At 41.8% G+C, this 19,828-nt stretch overlaps 2 protein-coding genes and 1 long non-coding RNA gene across 8 annotated transcripts in view; all 3 read right to left on the minus strand.

Moving 5' to 3' along the window:
• The window catches only part of LOC146494798 (uncharacterized), a 142,961-nt gene that overhangs the window by 100,372 nt on the left and 22,761 nt on the right, over nt 1–19,828 (minus strand). The window lies entirely within an intron of this gene.
• Nucleotides 1–19,828, minus strand: part of LOC146494797 (voltage-gated potassium channel subunit beta-1-like) — a 137,410-nt gene that overhangs the window by 100,372 nt on the left and 17,210 nt on the right. For 4 of the 5 annotated variants that reach the window (XR_014871423.1, XR_014871424.1, XM_085145098.1 and 1 more), the window contains exon 4: nt 6,026–6,063. Coding sequence is in view for 3 of the 5 variants with exons in the window: in XM_085145098.1 (XP_085001224.1) it covers nt 6,026–6,063 (38 nt within the window). In the remaining 2 variants the exon portion in view is untranslated. Of the gene's footprint in view, nt 1–1,310; nt 6,064–19,828 lie in introns of those variants that run through there. The other variant, XM_085145096.1, reaches the window with a different exon arrangement.
• Nucleotides 6,089–13,535, minus strand: LOC146494800 (uncharacterized). 2 transcript variants are annotated; one of them, XM_085145050.1, is made up of 2 exons: nt 7,669–13,535; nt 7,540–7,638 (listed from the first exon to the last, which is right to left on the minus strand). In XM_085145050.1, coding segments are annotated over exons 1-2 (3,588 nt in total). In that variant the 5' UTR covers nt 11,255–13,535; the 3' UTR covers nt 7,540–7,636. The 2 variants fall into 2 exon arrangements, with proteins under 2 accessions (XP_085001174.1, XP_085001176.1); XM_085145048.1 differs by having other exon boundaries at nt 6,089–13,535.

Below are 19,828 nucleotides of genomic sequence, written 5' to 3' on the forward strand. Positions count from 1 at the left end.
TGTGCATATAGTTCTTTGTAGAATGTTAGAAAAGCTAGCTGGATGTCTTCCAATTTATACAGTATACTGTTCTTTTGAGGTTCTTTCATTTTGTAAATTATCTTTTCTAATTGTTTTTTTTTACTTATAGGCTAATAGTTTTGCTGATTGCCCTCTTGTCTCATAGTAGGGCTGGGTGATATGGCCTATAATCCATATCACGGTATAATTTGAAGCATGTGTGGTAACAATATATATCGTGATATATTCTTTTCTTCTGTATAACGTATTTTACACACTATAAGGCACACTTAAAATCCTTTAATTTCCTCAAAAATCAACAGTGTTCCTTATGTATGAATTCTAGTTGTGCTTACTGACCTCGACAGAAATCTGTCAAAAAATGTTTTAGTACGACTTTGGTAAGCTATGAAGGCGCACCGCTTAATGGATTGCCGGAGCATTACGGCTGCCGTAGTCAGGAGCCTTGCGGAGTAATCTGGGTCTAAAACTCTGTCTGCTTCAGGTCCCAAAGTCAAACGAACACTGCGGCATCACTGAGAGTTAAAAACCGTCTAAATTCTTTCATCTTTAATAAAATGATCAGTGTTGCTGCTTTACCAGGTGTAACAATTAAGTTTAACATCCAGGCATCCATGAAAACAGAATATATTAAATTCAACGGAGTTAGAAGTTAGCAGGAATTTAGCTCGCTAGTTTCCACCTAAACATCATATGCCATGTTCTGACTGAATGATTTCTGAAAAAATTAAAACGCTATCACTTCCAAAATAAATTAAGACAGAAAACTAAACAGCAGTGACTTTTGTAGGGTTACTGAAGTTGGACTAGCCGGTATATAATGATGTCCTATGTGATCGCTAGCAAAACAGCTATGTTAGCATAACATTAGCACAGTGCAGCTGAAGGATGAATGCTAACTTTTTTCCACTCAATAAAAGTTAACGTGAGGGTTTCCGGTGGTTAGGGACAAACGCAATTGCATGGAAGGATGCTATAATTGGTCCGATAAATCCATCACTCCTATACTACAGTTATCCACACTGTTAAGGTCTTTTTGGAACATAAAAAATAGTCCAATCTAGAATAGAATGAATGCAGGTTAGAGAGAAAAGTATAATCCTGTTTTATGGGATTTAAATCTCTCCAAACATCTATAAGCCCTAAATCCTTTAAAATGTATTTAACATTTTTGGTTATTTTGTTTAGTCCTGGGTCATGTAGGTTTGAAGATTCTAAGGATGGATTGAGTCGAACATTGAAATCCCCTCCCAAAATTAAAATGCCTTGTGTTTGAGTTTTTATGTATGTTTTGTATTCATTTGTGTTCTAGTTTAGCTCATCTAGTTAATTTCTAGGTTGCAGTTTAGACCTTTGTTTCTTAGTTGTTTTTGTCATCTCCCCTATACTAAGTCTCCTTGGTCCATGTGTCTACCTGTCCTTGTTGTCAAGTTCGTGTCATGTCTGTGTCTCCATGTTTCCTGTTTATTTTAAAAGAGCCTGGTGTTCTTTGTTCATTGTGTCTAGTTTCACTTCCCCTGTCCTGTCATTAGGTTCATGTGTGTCACCTGTTCTTCTTCCTTTCCACTTCTCCTGATCATCCCTGTGGGTATTTAGTCCCTGTGTTTCATTCAGTCTGTGTTGCATCGTCTGTTACCATTCCTGTCACTCTAGCTATATGTACTGATTCATAGTTTTTCAGTCTCTGTTCTGGTCATGTTCATAGTAATCTGCTCCTGTCATGTTTTCATAGTCTTTCATGTGCCAGTCCAGAATTCTGTTCTTTGCTTTTTCATGTCATGTTCATAGCTCATAGGTACAGTTCAAGTTAGAGTCTTAGTTTGTCTTAGTCTTTAGTTGTTTCCCAGTTTAGGCTCTTTGTTTAGGTCATTGCCATAGTTTATGTTTGGTTATTTTTGCTTTACTGTTTACTGGCCCCAATAAAGGCTCACTTTGAGTTCAGTAAAGGTTTTGCCTCCTTCGTCTGTGTCTGCAACTGGGTCCTCCAAACACCCTCCACACGGTCTGCGCCCACTGATTGTGACAACAACAATCAATTCAATCAATTCAATTCCTAAGACCTGGCGTCCACATATGTGGACATCACATTTTGGGTTATTTAGACCAAAATATTTAATTTTGCTCTACAAGGGCCTGATACACACTTACAAGGACATTATGCTGCTACTGTTCTATCAAAATTTTAAACGAATATCCTCATATGTGGCTCTCATTTTTCTTAGGAACAAAAATCAGGTAAAAAAAAATCTGGTAATTCTTTGTAATTCTTTCTTTACATTCATCGGGTCCCAATCAGCCCAAATATCAAAGAGAAATTGAAAATGTGTGCCGTGGAAGAGTTCAGGTCTTAGGAGGTTAAAGAATTTTAACTCTGATCCTGGGGGAGCATATATATTAATAAAAGTAATCAGTGTTCCCTCCAGGTATCCCTTTACTAGCACAAACCTCTCCTCCTTATCCCTTATTTCTTGAATATATTCAAAATTTAGCCTGCTTGATATTAGAATTGCCACACCCCTTTTGGAGCCCTGAGGACAAGAAGGTGAATACTGATTAAATTTCCATTTCCTAAGTTTTTCATGCTCTGGCTGTGATAGGTAGGATTCTCGTGAAATGCCAACTTCTTTTCCTTCTCTTTTTAATTTTGACATGATTTTGCTTCTTTTAATGTGATTCCCCAAGCCATTTACATTGTAAGACACTACTTTGCTTACGAGACTGTATTTAAAACATTATGTGATTTTAAGCTCTGTAAATAACAAGAAATCGAAAAGTACACCCCTGGGGGGAAAAAAACCCCAAACAAACAACACGTGTGAAAAAGAACACTATAAAGCAAAAACATACAATCACATTGATTTCCAAGAACAAAAACATTATATTAGTTGTAATTGGTGAGGGAAAAGCTCTTCTATCCACTTGTGGAAGAGTGCCCTCTTCAGCCCAAAGGCCCAAAGCACAATGGTCTGTAGAGTCCAGCTCACTATGCATATGAGTGACCCAACTTTAATCTACTTTTATATGCTCATGTTATGAAATTATCAAAATATATAACTAAAACATCTTTATCAATATAGTCTGTGATCTCAGTTACTCTTAAATCTCTATAGTCCTAAATTTACCTCCAATATGATGCTCCATCTCAAGTAGCCTAATTACCCACAGTCACACTGATGCCTAAATGCCTGAAGACGCTCCTTGAAGCCCTGCTTTTGGATCATATTTCACTGTTTCTTCTTCACACTTGTTTGCCAAGTCTGCTGTCTTATTTGGTCCAAGAGTGTAGCCCTGTCTTTCACGTCTACCGATAATCCTCTCTTCACCATATTTGTAGTCGCTTCTTGCACCGTGTTGTACATCACTGCTCCATCACTGTAGTACACTCTCAGCCTGGCCGGGAAAGGGGACTGAAAGCGGATGTTATTGTCCCAAAGCACCTTCTTCGTTGCATATTCTCTTCTTCTTCATTGTATCTCCGGAGCATAGTCATTGTCCAAATGTATCCTGGTGCTTGGAAAATCAAGCACCCTAGCCTGCCAAGCCTTCTTGAGAATATCTTCCTTGGTACGATAACTTGCGAATTTGACAACAAATGAGTGTGGCAGGGTTCCGTCCCAGTACTGTCTCAGCAACAGTACTGGGAGCTCTTTCAATCCCCAGCGCGGGGGGAGAAGAGAGACCCAATGTCTTTTCCAAAAAAGTCTCAGATGGAAATGTGTCCTCTTCCCCTTCCTTCACAACGTATATTCTGAGATTCTCGCGAAATGAACATTACTCTAGATCCATCAGCTTTGTCTCATATCGCTAATTCCATAAGCAACTCCTCTTAAAACCTAGATTCAAGTTCTCCACTATGCATCCATCTGCTTCATCAAGTCTTTTGCCGATTTCATTCACATCCTCCCTTATGACATTAAACTACTCATTTGTGTCTTATCTGAAAGCACGCAGTTCTTTTAATATAATATCCCTAGTAGGGGGGAGGTCTTTCACATTAGCATTTGCATCAGGTTGCTGCTCTTCTTCCATATTACTACTAGCTTGGGATGAGGCGTCTTATCCCACTTCTCTACATTCACTTATGTTCTTTTTCTTGAGTTTTCTGGGCATTTTTGTTTTGGAAAAAGGTATCCGGCACTTACAGTCCAAGTTTTTTAGGTTTCAAGTTAGATAAGTTGGGGAAAAGAGTAATAAAGTTGGGAGTGTTTACTCTACACAGCCATCACTCGGACCGACAGACCGAAAGTCTCATGGTCTGGCTTTTAACACGCTTTGACTAAAACATTTTGGTTTTAACAGCCTTAGTTGTAGTTGTTGTTTAAGTTGTTTTTATTGACTTATGTCATGTACTTCTATAAATAAATTTGACCTTGACCTTAACCTTCTTATGGCTTCTGACAGTGCTTCTTGTGCTTGTCCAGCTAGATCTTGGTACTGGTACTTGCTTTCACTGATCTGTGAAAAGCACAGGGTGCCAGTGGTGGGCCTGCCAGTTCTATGGGAAATGCCAATTGGGTCCCACAATCTGGCCAGTGAGCCAAGGGGCCATTTCATCAGGCCCTCAGGTCACCCTCATGAAGTCTGTTTCTGATTGTTTTTATCAGAGAAAATTATAACAGTGGTCAACTGGAAGTCATTTTGTGGGGCTCTGACATTGTTTATTCTGTTCTTCCTCAATTATACTTCTTTATGACACAAAACAAAATCTTAAAATGACAAACTGGAAATGCATACTTCTTAAACCTCTCCTTTAAGCGATGGATAAGTTTAAATCTAGATCTTTAATAATATGCTTAAAGGAACACATGCTTGCTGACAACAACTATAATTTTTTGCAAAGTCACAGTTATTACCAGATCATTCTTATTTGCTGTCATTTCATGATTGTCTCAGAAATTGCATATTCATCTGAATCATACGAACACCATCTTAAACATGAGTGTGGCAGGGGTCTGGTCTGTGGCTCTGCTGCAGTGGAGGGGTGGTGCATTGGAATGGATTTCATCAGGCCATTTCACCGGAGTGCACGCGGCTATTGCTTTGTATTAGTTCTGATGGGTTATGCAAGGGGATACCTGGAAGCACTGCTGCTGCACACCATTTCTGCAATGAGTGTAGCGCAAGCGCTGTTTCAGGTAATCTTGTGATAATGACTGATCAGGGCATGTCGTTCATGTCTCGCACACTGGAAGAGCTGTATGAATTACTGGGCATTAAATCTATTTGGACCAGCATCTACCACTCTCAGACTGATGGGGTGGTGAAGTGGCTGGATAAGACTTTAAAGTAAGTGATTCGAAATTTCATTCATGAGGATGAACGCAATTGGGATTGCTGGTTAGACCCTCTGTTGTTTTGGAGTGCAAGAGGTGCCCCAGGCCTTCACGGAATTTTCTCCATTTAAGTTGCTGTTCCGTGGCTCTCGGCAGGAAGCCACGGGGGATGTTGGACCTGATTAAAAGTGGAGGAGCCATACAAATATATAGAATAGAATAGAATAGAATAATCAAAGAGTTGAATGCGCATGGGCAGAAATGTTGAGAGTGCAAGCAACACAATGCGAGCAAGCGCAAATGCAAAAACTGAGCGAGAGGAGCTGCTATTGTGTGTGTGTATGGATAATAGCAAACATTGAAATACATTTTTTGCACACAGCAATGAATTTTTTCACTCAAATTTAGCTTTTCTTCGCTCAAAATAAATTTCTCCTCAAAATGCAACACTTGCACCTGCAAATTATTTTTACGTGCGCTCAGAATAGTGGCACAAAAATAACACCATAGACTCTCCCTATTTTCAGTGACGCAGAGGCTCGAGAGAGTGGCTGAGTACAGAGTTGAGTGGAGAAGCAGCTGAAAAGCTGATCTCCCAACATAAGGAAAAGAAAGGATGTATTGTGCAAATAGAGCACAACAAAACTGTCACCTGAGGCTACATGGGGTCCATTCATTTCACAATGAGATTGAAGTACATGCGAAAGTAAAAGGTATTTTTTGTCTCTTACCTCATCTGTGACCTGACCTCCAAAGGTAACCCAAGTTCCTGCAAAAGAATAAAAACATTACACTTTCTTCGTTTGTGTGTGTGTGTGTGTGTGTGTGTGTGTGTGTGTGTGTGTGTGTGTGTGTGTGTGTGTGTGTGTGTGTGGGGCACATGTTGTAGCAGACCTGGCCTCCAAAGTTCCAGCAACATAAAAATAAAATATCAAAATCTCTCTGTGTGTGTGCAAACACATGTTTTAGCAGACATTATGTAATACCTTTTATTTGCTCTAAACATTGGACAAAATTCTGATTGGGGGAACATGTTTAGGCTGTAAATATTACTATTCTGCCCTCACTAGGGTGTGAAGCTGGTTTCTAGCTTGGTAGGTAGCTAACAGGTCCACAATAAACATCCAGGAGTCAGCGGATATGTTTTAGATGTTTACTGTTGAAGCACTGTAAAACTGGTACAGAAACAAAAATAAAATATTACATTTCTGCTGTAATTGCATTTTCTTTACAACATCACACATTAAGTCCTGCACTACAATGTATATAACACATAAACACAAACTTAACCAAACCCTTTCACTGGTTATTAGGCTATTTAGCGATTAGCTTAATGCTAACATTACATGAGAAATCCCATAGACGGGCTAACGTGTTAGCATCGCGGCCGTTTTTCCTCACAAAAGAAAGTTTTCCACACAAACCTCTAAACTGCTACACAAAACTATCGCGGGAAAGCTTACAAAACAAATAGCAACTACTTACAGGCATGTGCTCTCTCAGGCTCAGCAAGAAAAAGTGAACAAAAAGTGGAACAGACGACAGTTTGTCTAACGGACTGTTTTTCACTGGTGCGGTACTACGGCAAGTCTGCTGGTACAAAAAACACACACCCAAATTATCATGCCTGCCTTAAAGGGGCAGCACACTCCCCGCATGGTATCCTTCAGGAGCACAACATCTCCAACTTGCAGGCTGGCTTGTTCTGCTTGCCATTTCCTTCTTGGCTGGAGTGTCGTCAAGTACTCTTGACGCCATCTTTTCTAGAATGAATCCGCAAGACTTTGAACTTGCTTCCACTGACTTCGGTAAAGATCCTTGAGGTCGATGTCTTCCAAGGGAGCAGACACGGAGTCCACCTTTTGTGTTAAAAGCATAGCAGGGGTGAGTATGGTCGGCATGTCTGGATCTGACGACACAGGGACTATTGGCCGGGCATTCATGATGGCTGCGACCTCTGCCATCAGCGTGGTGAGCACTTTGTGTGAAAGACTAGGGGAATGCATCTTGAGTAACATGCTATCCAAAATGCGGCGAGCCATCCCTATCATTCTTTCCCATGCTCCCCCCATGTGGGAGGAGTGTGGAAGATTGAAGTCCCACGTGCAGCCTTGGTCTTTGAGGTAAGAATGAAGTGTTGCATCTTCTGGGGTTATACCAAGTTCTTTACATGCACCGACAAAGTTTGTGCCTTGGTCTGAACGAAAGAGCTTTGCTGGACCTCTGATGGCAGTGAATCGCCTAAGCGCATTTATGAAGCTTGACGTAGACAGAGATTCTATCACCTCCAGGTGAACTGCCCTTTTTACTAAACAAGTAAACATAACAGCCCAGCGCTTACTCTCTGCAAGGCCTCCCCTCGTGCGGCGGGGACAAACCGTCCATGGTCCAAAAACATCTAATCCAACTTGGGTGAAAGGAGGAGATTGGGTCAACCGATCAGCAGGTAAGTTGGACATTTTTTGTTTTTCCAGACTTCCTCTCAACCACCTACAGGTGACACACTTGTGTATGATACTTGATACAAGTCTTTTTCCTCCCAGAACCCACAGTCCAGCGGATCTGATGGCCCCTTCCGTGAAGTGCCTACCTTGGTGTACTACTTGCTCATGATAATACCGCACCAACAAGGTAGCAATGTGGTTGCTTTTGGGAATGATTATGGGATGTTTCTCTTCCCATGAGATTGCAGATAATGACGTGCGGCCACCAACTCTCAGTACACCATCTGAATCCAAGAAAGGGTCAAATTTCCTGAGAGGACTGCGTTTTGAGACAAGCTCTCCTTTGAACAGGCTCTTGAGTTCTTCTTTGAAGGCTTCGTGCTGTACAGTCTGTACGATTACTGTTCTTGCCTGTGTACACTCATCTACCTTCGTCAAATCTCCCTCCAGAGTCTTAGCAAAGGATCTGACTTTCTGGATGAGCTTTGCTATGCCACATACAAGTGTCTTCCAGCTGGAAAAGCGCTCAAACCTGTGTGAACCAAGCTGTCTTTCAGAAGCTCCTGTAGCAAAGGTTGCAATCAGTGGACGCACATCTGCATCCCCGTCTGGTTCAACGAGCTCAAAGAACTCTGGTGGGGTAAGTGCAACTCTCTCGTCGTTTTCAAGAAATGATGGCCCAGAAAACCAGTTTGTATCTCTCAACAGTGCAGCTGGAACTGGTCTGGTACCATGGTCAGCAGGATTGTGTTCTGAACTGACAAAGTGCCACTGTTCAGGCTGCGAAGACTTCCGGATGCGTGCTACTCTGTTAGCAACATACACATAAAATCTCCGGTTGGCGTTGTAGATGTAGCCCAGCACAACTCTGGAGTCGGTGTAAAACCTCACTGTGTGGATTTCAACATCTAGCTCATCCCTCAAGATATCAACCAACTCAACCGCTAGTACGGCCGCACAAAGCTCTAGACAGGGCACAGTATGGGAATGCCGGGGTGCTAATTTAGATTTCCCCATGCAGAATCCTACAAGACAGTGCCCTTCATCATCAACTGCCCTGAGGTAGGCAACTGCAGAGATGGCCATGGTGGACGCGTCGCAAAAGACACATAACTCCTTGTGCCGTGTGGAAAGCAGGGAAACAGGTAGGTATGGCCTTGGTATGTGAAGTTGCTCGAGTGCCTTCAGTGAGTCTCTCCAAGACTTCCATTGTGCCACTTTTCCAGCAGGTATTGGGGCGTCCCAATCGCAATGCTCAGCGCATAGCTCTCTGACTATAGCCTTGCCCTGGACTACTATAGGACTTGCAAACCCCAACGGGTCGAATATGCTATTGACTGTGGAGAGAATACCTCTACGGGTAAAGGGCTTCTCCTCCTGGGAGACAAGAAAGGTAAAGCTGTCGGTTTGAAGGTGCCAGTTGAGACCTAAGCTTCTCTGCATAGGCAACGGATCCACACCTAGCTCTAGGTCTTTCAGCTCTTTAGCACGTTCCTCAGGTGGAAACGCCTCCACTACTATGTCGTGATTGGAGGCTATCTTATGTAGCCGTATGTTGGAATCAGCCAACATCTCCTTGGTTTCCTTCAGGACTCGGATGGCATTGTCATCGGTGGGGAAGGAAGCAAGACCATCGTCCACATAGTAGTTCTTTAGAACAAACTGCTTTACCTCTGCACTGTGGTCTTCCTGTCCTTGCAAAGCTGCTCTTCTCAAGCCGTATATGGCAACAGCGGGAGAGGGGCTGTTGCCGAATACGTGCACGGTCATCCTATACTCTGTGATGCGCTTGGTGGGGTCATTGTCCTCGAACCAGAAGAAACGTAGGAAGTCTCGGTGATCATGGCGGACTTTGAAGCAATAGAACATCTGTTCTATGTCTGCTGCCACCGCTACAGGTTCCTTGCGGAAGCGGATGAGGACTCCTAAAAGTGAATTATTCAAGTCAGGGCCACTCAGCAGGATGTCATTCAGTGACACACCATCCTGCTTTGCGCTGGAGTCGAACACTGCCCGTACCTGACCTGGTTTTCGTGGATGATACACTCCAAAGATTGGTAAATACCAGCACTCCTGTTCACCAGTGGGTGGTGGTACTGGTTCAGCATGACCTGCCTCAAAGATCTTCTGCATGAAGGCAATCATGTGTTCTTTCATGTCTGGCTTCTTCTCCAGCATGTGCCGAAATGTCAAAAGACGCTTGACTGCTTGGGCTCGGTTGTTAGAGAGTTTGTGCCTTGGTTGCCTGAAGGGTAGTGGTGCCACCCAACTATTCGAGTCGTCTATGAAGACCCCATTGTCCATTATTTCTAGAAAGAGTTTGTCTTCCACAGACATAGCAGGTTTGTTGTCGTGTGGCGTTTGCTGGAAGACCCCTTCACCAAGGCCATCTTTCCCATCAAACAGGATTTCGGATGCGTTAGCTCCTAGAAACTGACAATGCTGCTCTGGAGTGTCAAGCTTCTCTTTGATGTGGAGACTGTTAGTGCAAGGGTTGAACAGAGATGTACGACCGTTACTCAGCACGTTGCACCGATAGACGTTTACAAACTCTGGTTTGTGAGCTCTTCCGAGACAAACCTTTCCCACAATCACCCATCCCAAGTCGAGACGCTGGGCGTAGGGGACATCGTGGGGCCCATTGCATCGTTCTCGAACCTTGTGTGCCTGTGGTACATCTCGACCGAGCAAGATCAGGATGCTTGCTGATGGATCTATAGCCGGGATTTTATCCACAACCCGCTTGAAATGTGGATAATGTCTGGCGATCTCAGGTGTGGGGATTTCAGACTTATCATCAGGAAGCATGTCACATTCGATTAAGGTGGGGAGTGGAATGTGAGTCTTACCATCTAATGACTCCATGATGAAATTGTTAGCCCGGCGCCCTGTTGTTTCCATAACTCCTGAGAAGGTCTTCAAGGTGTATGCTGCCACGCCCTCTGTAACTCCAAAGAGCTCAAAAAACTCTGTTCTTGCCAACGACTTATTGCTTTGCTCGTCGAGAACAACGTACGCCTTAACAGCTTTCTCCCTCTGGCCAGCTGGATAAACTCTGACAAGACAGATTTTGGAGCACGACTTTGCTCTGACGGTAGTCCCACAAATGTCTGTGCATTTTGCTGTGACAGCATGAGGAGCTTCTTCTCCTTGCTCCCCGCCTTGCTCTCTTGCGGTTACAGGAGTCTCTAATATCCAGGGGGCTGGCCCTGGGTGTAGCGCAGTAGGGTGGTTCTCACTCTTGCGCTCTCTGCACTGAACGTTTTTGTGGCAGTCTTTCGCTAGATGAGTGAACAAAGCACAGCACTTAAAGCAAATATTATTCTCTCTTAGATAAGCTTTCCTTTCATCCAAAGACTTACTCCTAAACCCACAACAGTTTCTGAGGGGGTGTGGTTTGTTATGGAGTGGGCATTGTTCATCTGGTTCGGCCCTCCTCTTCCCTGAGGGGCTGGCTTGCATGCTTTTAGAATTTGAGGAGACTTCTGTCTTTTTGACAGAAATGGGTATTTTCATGTTTGATTTGAAGGGGTGTTCTGGCTTCCCTGTCTTCCAACCACCTGTAAGAGGGGCAAAGCTTGGATCATTGAGCGTTTTGGCTTGATCACAAACAAACTTTGCGAAGAAGGAGAACGGGGGGTAAGACGCTTGATGATTTTCTTTGTAACGAGATGCTAGAGAGACCCACTTGTCAAAGGCAACTTTTGGACGATTGGAGTGATGCCCCGAGATGTGTCCAGGTAACTGAGGCCTGGTAGGAACCCATCGGCTCTGGCGGCTTCAAGCTCCAAGAGAATGTCTCCCAGCTCTCTCAGCTTTTGATTTTCTCGATTTGAGATTCTTGGAAAATCATCCAGTTTCTTTAGGAGAGCTTCTTCAATTGCTTCTGGCAATCCATAGCAGTCTTCCAACCTTTGCCATACCATTCTTACACCTGCAGCTGCATCGTGTATGTGGACTGCTCGTATCCTCTTAGCATGCTCTGATGACTTTGGTCCCAGCCATTTACATAGCAGATCAAGCTCCTCTCTTGACGTCAGTTTTAAGTCCTCTGTAGAACTGTGGAAAGATTGCTTCCATGCCCAATAATTTTCTGGCTGATCGTCAAACTCGTTAACAGCCCAGAGCTTATCATCTCTCGCCGTATTAGATACTTGGCCAAGTCTGTGGTTGATGATGAAGTGGGCTCGTCAGTTCTGGCAGCACCTGTATGAGACTGCGGCGGTTGGTAGCTACTGCTGTATTGTCTCATATCATGTGACTGTGTCTGTTGTCTGTAGGTATCCCTGGATGGATTTAAGCTGTGTGAATGTTCTTGCGTGAACGGGGTTGTCCTGCAGGGGCTTTGAGTACGAGGGTAATAGGGAGTGGCATCTTGACTCAATTTGGATGTTCTCTGAACAGGCAAGTCGTATTTGCTGATCTCATCACTGTCGACTTGTAGTTGGTGCATCAGAGTTGACATGAGATCTGGTAGCTCTGAGTTTTGCTGAGGTTCAGGACTTGGATTATGCTCAACGTATTCATTTTTCAGGCTAACCCGATCTAACTCCCCAAATTCGTTTTCAACAGCGGCTTCAAGAACATTCGCTTCAGCAATGGCAGCTGCAGCCAAGCTCTCAAGTCTCAAGGTATGCAAACTGGCTTGCAGCTCTGCTTTCTTCCTAGCAGCCTCAGCTGCTGCTTTTTGTTGTTCTTCCTCAATATATGCTTGTGCTTTTAACATATCTGCCTCTTTTTGTGCAAATAGTGCTTGAGCACGTGCAGCCTCTGCTTTTGCCCGTGCTCTGGCTGCAATGGCACTGGCTGAAGAGCGCTGACTGGCACGTGAGGTGTTGGAGCATATTGACCGCGTCTCAAGCGTGTCGTCGTTACTATCCATTGTAGCTTAGAAGAAACAGAAGAAACTGTGTTTCCACGCAGATCCACTTTTCTGTAGGTAGCCGTGTTGGGACGATGCCTTTTTACTATTCTGCCCTCACTAGGGTGTGAAGCTGGTTTCTAGCTTGACAGATAGCTAATAATAAACACAATAAACATCCAGGAGTCAGCGGATACATTTTAGATGTTTACTGTTGAAGCACTGTAAAACTGGTACAGAAACAAAAATAAAATATTACATTTCTGCTGTAATTGCATTTTCTTTACAACATCAAACATTAAGTCCTGCTCTACAATGTATATAACACATAAACACAAACTTAACCAAACCCTTTCACTGGTTATTAGGCCCACGCATTTAGCGATTAGCTTAATGCTAACATTACATGGGAAATCCCATAGACGGGCTAACGTGTTAGCATCGCGGCCGTTTTTCCTCACAAAAGAAAGTTTTCCACACAAACCTCTAAACTGCTCCACAAAACTATCGCGGAAAAGCTTACAAAACAAATAGCAACTACTTACAGGCATGTGCTCTCTCAGGCTCAGCAAGAAAAAGTGAACAAAAAGTGGAACAGACGACAGTTTGTCTAACGGACTGTTTTTCACTGGTGCGGTACTATGGCAAGTCTGCTGGTACAAAAAACACACACCCAAATTATCATGCCTCTCTTAAAGGGGCAGCACAATTACTACAACTTTGAAACATTTTTACATAAAAACAGAGTGTATAAAAGAAGATGACTTGTCCTCCTAAGACAGAATAAAATTTTGATATTTTATATTTTGATCCAATGGCTCCCAGTTTGTTCATATATACAATGGGTCTTCCTTAAGATACAAATATTTGTTGTAGAATTTTGTTTTGTGTCAGTAAACATTAAACATGCCACACCAACTAAAATTCAACTAAAATTTAAAAGGGTCCATTTTGAGGAAAATTTTTGAAAATAAGGCCTGGAAGATTATGATGCTATTTAAGCTATTAAATATTTAGTGTAATATATATTTAAGTAGCCTAGTAGTTGTATCAACATATGCAATTAATAAATACCTATCAAATCAAATGAATTCTTTTTTAAATATATAATTTAATACAATTAACCATTCTCAACCAATTTTACAGATAATACATCTCATCTCATCTTAATGACTGATTAGTTTTAGAAGTTTACTTTCTTCCCCTCTTATATTCAGCTCCCTAACATTTTTGCTCAGTGGGAGTATTGAAGTGAAGCTTGTCCTGACAGGATCTTCAACGTGAGCTCCAATGGAGTCTGGGCCATTCCCATACACGTGGGGGTGCTCATTGGTAAATCTGGAATGCTGTTTAATTTTGATTATGTTCACTGTGGAGAAAACTGCCACATAGTAGTGTGTGGAGTCAAACATAGTTAAGATGTATAGAGCTACTTTCCTCAGACCTGGGAAAGTTGTCTCCAGAAACAGCAGGAAATGGAAGGGTCAGTTCTAACAAACTGCTCTTTCAGGGCCACACCTGCCTGAAGATCATTTGGCTGCATCTGGACAATGACAGCATTTACCCACTTAAAGTGGTGTGTGAATACCTTTGAGAACCCTGTGAATTACGTGAAATGAAATGGGTTCTGAATGAATATGATTCAAAGCTGAAACTGTAAAAATTATTCCTGAAGCTTATCATTAGAATCAGATGGAGAATAAATTATTAACCCCTAAGGAAATTATGTAGTTACAGTTGCTTCAAGACAATAAGAACAGTAACAGACTGAACTAATTGAAATAATACAATATATGAAGTTACAAAATATAAGAAATAGCTTTCATATATAAAAATAACTCAGTTATTAATATTTCTATTTTCACTATAGAGGATGTGCAATAGTGTGCTGTTAGATTTGTATTGTTGGATTGTCATTTATGCTTAGAAATATTTACTTATATATGCTTAGAATTGCATAATCAATGTCATGTTGGTAGAGGTTTGATCCTTAGTAGTCTGTGGAGACTCTGTGTGCCTCCCAGAGCACTCTGGCATGCACACACAACTTAAGGTCAGGAGAGAGGTTATATCTGCTCTTACTGATATATGGTATAGCAAACTCACGTATATCTGTTTTAGTCTAAGTGCCTTTTGTTTAGATGAACTACTGGACTTCCAGACCATAAGGTTTAGGGAAGTCTTTATGGGGTCACACACTGACACCCCCCCCCCCCCACACACACACACACACACACACACACACACACAGACAAGGTATTCTTTGTCCACATGTAAACCTATATGAAACGTCATATGTTAATGAACCTATGTATATTCATGTAACCTCAATAAAAGAGCAGAGTTACGTGCGTCAGAGGGTGAAGAGAAGTTTATGATGGAATTCGCTCCTGGCAGCGCAAAGTATTTAGAATATTGGCACAAAAAAATGTGATTTTGGGTGTAAACTGCTTGCTGGAAAATGTTAGAAGTTTTCAGAAAACACAGCAGCCTTAAAGAGCGTGTGGAGAAGGCCAGCCCACATCAGCAGCAGTTAAGATATGCTCTGGCGAATGGCTTTCACCCACCCATTGCTGAAACAAAATGTTTAGATGATTCTTTAGATTGCCCTGATCAACAACAGCTTGTGCTCCAGACCATTAATTTAACCAATTAAAAAAAGTAATCTGCATTAAGCTTAGGGTTGCTCAAATTCAGTACAATGACATATGAGCTGAAGTAAAATAGGTAAATATTTAAACTAATGACGTGCATAGAGGCATTGAAAGACTGTCATCCTAATATGAGCCATTGCTGAGATATAGAGCACACCTTTAAAAATAATTAAATATGCTGAACCCTGTATGAAGCAGTTGAAAACTACATGATGGAGAAGCTGAATATGAAAGTGCAAGTCTTTGCCACTGTGGGGCAAAGCATGCAACCACTGTGTGAGGTTACGTTACGGTCTCTTCTGAGCTGATGAGCAAGCTACACATTATCAGATCCTGAGCTGGCTGAGGACTCATCAAAGAGAGGGAAACAGAACTATGATAGCTCGAGTATGCAGCGTAGCCGTGAGTTCAGCTTCTTCTTTCAGATGCGCAGCAGTTTTCCTGTATCTTGACTCATGTGTGTAGAGTGTTCATAGCATCAGCATCACGTTTTTGCTTGTTTGTTTTGTTGGATTGAAGAATAACTAAATAAACTTCTGATCATACTTATGGATCACCATGGCACATACCATTGGCCATATGATTTATTTACGCAGATGAAAAAAGTGAGTGTGAATGTGCCTGACGTTGCAGTGTGTGTGTGCGCTGTGTAAAAGTAATGGTCTCCAATTGTGAGAGCGGTGATTCTGCAGGTCACCAGCTATCGTGGTGGAAAAAAGAACAAAAAAAAAGAAACAAAATTTACATTGTAGATGGAAAATAATAATATGGAAAGGGTTTTGTGTTTATCAGCCAAGAACAACTACAATCTCATTTTCTGCTTTCAAGACAGGAGAGTTCACAAAAACAGAGAGGGAGATGTGTGTTGTTTAAGCAGTGGAGAGACTAATGAAAATGTCTTAGTTTGTCACTTTCAGGTGAAAACAGACCTGGATCAATTTTCCACATGCAGCAGTTGGAAGAAATTTATAGGTTTCACATCATTAGGAAACACTCAGGCCGAGCCTTTGGTGCTGAGTGGTGTTTACAACTTAACTCCCATGTGTTCCTCACCCTGAGACAATAAGCTCCATGGAAGCTAACCTCTGCCTGAAGACAAGGAGTGCAGTTCCAGAAGCACAGCACATCTACAGTTCACAGCAGCCCAACAGACAACAACAGAGTACTGAGAGAGGTTCAGCAGCAGTGTGTGCAAACGGCATCAGAGAGAAAGAAAACCCATCATCATGGATGGATGGAGATGCAGCAAGCTGCAACGTCACTGTGTGTGAAGAAGACTTTTTAGGAGACTGTCTGAGTGACATTTGCCACTTTTGGAGTGGAATGGCAAGATGAGACAGTGAGGAAAACACAGGACAAAGCTGAATAGAACTGTTTGCCATTGGACTGCAAAGTGGGAGAGGACAACAGAGTGAGAGGAGCAGGTGAGGACACAGAGGAATGCTGTCGTTTAGTGTGGGAAATCAAAATTTGGGTTAGCAATCCTGGGAAAAAGAAAACTGACTGCTTAAGTGGGAAAATTGTGAAGGAGTCTGAAACACTGCAAAGAAAAACATATACAAAATCACACACACAAACAGAAAATGTATTAACTTTACTAACACTTACAAATACAAGAGAGCTCATGAAGATTAGACAGCATCTTAAGCATGTGAGTCTGTTTATCATCTTGTCCAAGTCACTTAGTGTGATGAAAAGTGATGCCAAGACCAGTGGACTCATAGCAAATTAGTTAAAAAATGATCAAATAATAGCAGAGAAATGTGTAAATAAGGCAGCTTTAAGAACATGCCCTGCTGGATATGCAGCTCCACAGACATAGATTAAACCTGCCTAATAACACAAACACACATGCAATGAAAATCAGCTTGTTATCTCGCATCAGTGTTAAAATAGTGTCAATTTAACAGACACTTGTTACCGAATGCTGAATTTATCCAATGCTGACAATTAACTCTCTAGGTTGCAGGACAACAGTTTAACTTTTGTGGGAAAAAAAGATTCTGGTTTGACCAACCAGTGATCAGACAATAAATTTTGTTGTTAATATAGTAAATTGGGAGATGCTTTCTGCTTGATTGATGCAGCACAAGTAATTTACTGTATGAGGGAATTCTATTTTTGTGATAATATTTTGAACATGCATTTCTGTTGTCCTGTCAACTTGGTGGGTTAATAGCTGATATGCAAATTAGTTGATCATTCTTAGATTAAGGAAAGGTGACTGAATTCTAGCACAAGTGAATGGGATGTGTTGGAGTTTGTTAGAGTGGAGACTCTAAAACACTGAGTTTCCTGTTTTGATGTGCGAGTGAATCCTGCACCCAGATACACAACTCTGAATACATATGAACAAACTTCTTTTGTAAAGTACATGACAACATGTCACGTTTTATGATAACGGGGAAAAAGGAAAAATAAATAAATCTGTGGCCTAAATGAGTGAGAAGCACAGACCTGGGGATTAAACTCATAGCTAATAAAAAACATTTTAGGGTTATGTTGTGTGGCTGATGGATGGTTTGGAGTTTATCTATCTGATGATTTTTCTTTTGTTGCGAAGTATGATTTACCCTCCTGAGACGAGGAGCATGTGCCATGACTTAATGAGGCCATTTTATTTTGATACTTTCGCAGTGCACTGGAAGTTTTGTTTGATAATCTCTGTCATTTGAGCAGATCTGCACAATTAGAACAGAAGCGCTTTACGACACGTCATCGAGAAAATTGTTACAAGTGAGCTTCTCCACATTAAAATGGGCTCGGGAGAAAGTCAATTATCTGGGACAATTAGAAAGTAAGTTCCTGTCCAAAAGGATTAAGCGAGGTAATCCGATCTAAACTTCTTTTTCTTTTTGAAATGATGTCATTTGAGAGTAGACGGCTGAGAGTAGAAACAAAATACGACGATAGGTTCCACTATCAGCAAAGAAAGAAAGAATGAATGAAAGAATGAATGAAAAATGAGTGAGAGAAAATAAAACTGACTGACTGGTAAAAGCTGACGAAAGCTGACAAGATTTTACTGATGTAACACGACTGTGCGAAGTTAACCCCCACCTGACAAAGGTGCAGATGAATCTATGTGTTTCCTTTTACAGGAGCAGAAAGATGACAGCAACATTCGAGGTTGCGTGATGATTTAACCTTTTAAATGCCACTTTCTGTGTCTGTGCATCTACCAGGGGGTGTTATTCACTACCTTGTGTTGCTCACAGAGGTAACTGTGACAAAGTGTGTATACACCTGCGCAGCGCTAACATTTGCATTTTCTTTTCTACAGCATTACAGTTCTTCATGTGGTTTGATCATGTGATTTATACCAGGACAGCTGGTTGATGTTTTTCTACTACAGGATTTCTGGGCTTATGTGTGAAGAAAACTGTGTTTACAGGTTATGAGTGGTGATGTTATTAAACTGTGTTGTTGGGAAAATGTGAAGGTTATTTTGACAATGTGAATAACATGTGAAACATCCTGTGTTGAAACTACTGTCATCTTCTTTTCACGGCTAGGGATGGTTTAGCTTTATGGTCTTTTTTATAGCACCTCTGGCTCCTGCTCAACTTGTGCTGTCACCAGGATGGTTCCATGTGTGTTGCTAATGTTTTGTTTTTCTAAAAGTGCATGTAGAGGATCAGCAGAGACGGACAAGTTACATGAGGAAGCAAATAAGAGATGCAGTGTTTTGAGGAATAGTTTAATATGGTGCTCATTAGCTGGCCACTACTGAGCTCCTAGTGTTATGTCAGTGGATGTGACTTTGTTTAAGGGAAGTCACGATTATATTAATGTTTGCTAAATAAATGGGATGATCCATGTCTGGGGGAATTATGGCAGTAATTGTGGTTTACTATTTTGAGAAAACCTGCACATGATACTTGTCCTGCTGATGCTGAATGCTTTATTACTCTTATGATACAATTGTTTATAAGTGTGAAGTTGATTTCACTTTAAGATCTTGTTTTCCAGGCCATGGTGTGTGTATGGAGGCTCCTGGCAGAACCAGCTGTAAGCAAACTTAATATGCAAAAACACCACGAACATCTTTTATTGCAGGGTTACGGAGCTACTCCTGAGGAGGCGCCCTGATGTTGCCTGTGACATGCTCTAGCTAACCTTTTCTTTAAGACAGGAATCTAGGTTTGATGAGTTGACTCATGGGAGTGTCCAGAGGGTCAAGAGGAGGGGTCCAGAATTACATGAAACTATGTTTTCTAAATTATGATTTTTGCTGTGATTTGTGTGGTTAACAGTTCATTTACAGGTATTAAACCTGTATTAAACCTGTACCTATACAAGTGTCCATGTTCAGATGGGGCTTTGTTGGCCTATAAGTGAAGTTCACTGAACTAAAGAACGTGGGTTGATGATTGTTGACATGCTTTCCAAATAGAAGTTTTTGCTCATAGCTAGGAAATACAGGTGCAGCAGTCAGAGTATTGCTGAAAGGAATCTCCTGAGAAATCTTCAGAGGCCCAGTGAGAAGCAAGAACCATTCCAGGCATAGCTGACAGCTCAGGCAGTGGTTGAGGTCAAAGGTCGAGCTGGTTGGGGCCCATCATGAGATCAGAT

The sequence above is a fragment of the Neolamprologus multifasciatus genome, chromosome 20 (assembly GCF_963576455.1).
Source record: "Neolamprologus multifasciatus chromosome 20, fNeoMul1.2, whole genome shotgun sequence".
Classification (NCBI taxonomy): Eukaryota; Metazoa; Chordata; class Actinopteri; order Cichliformes; family Cichlidae; genus Neolamprologus; species Neolamprologus multifasciatus.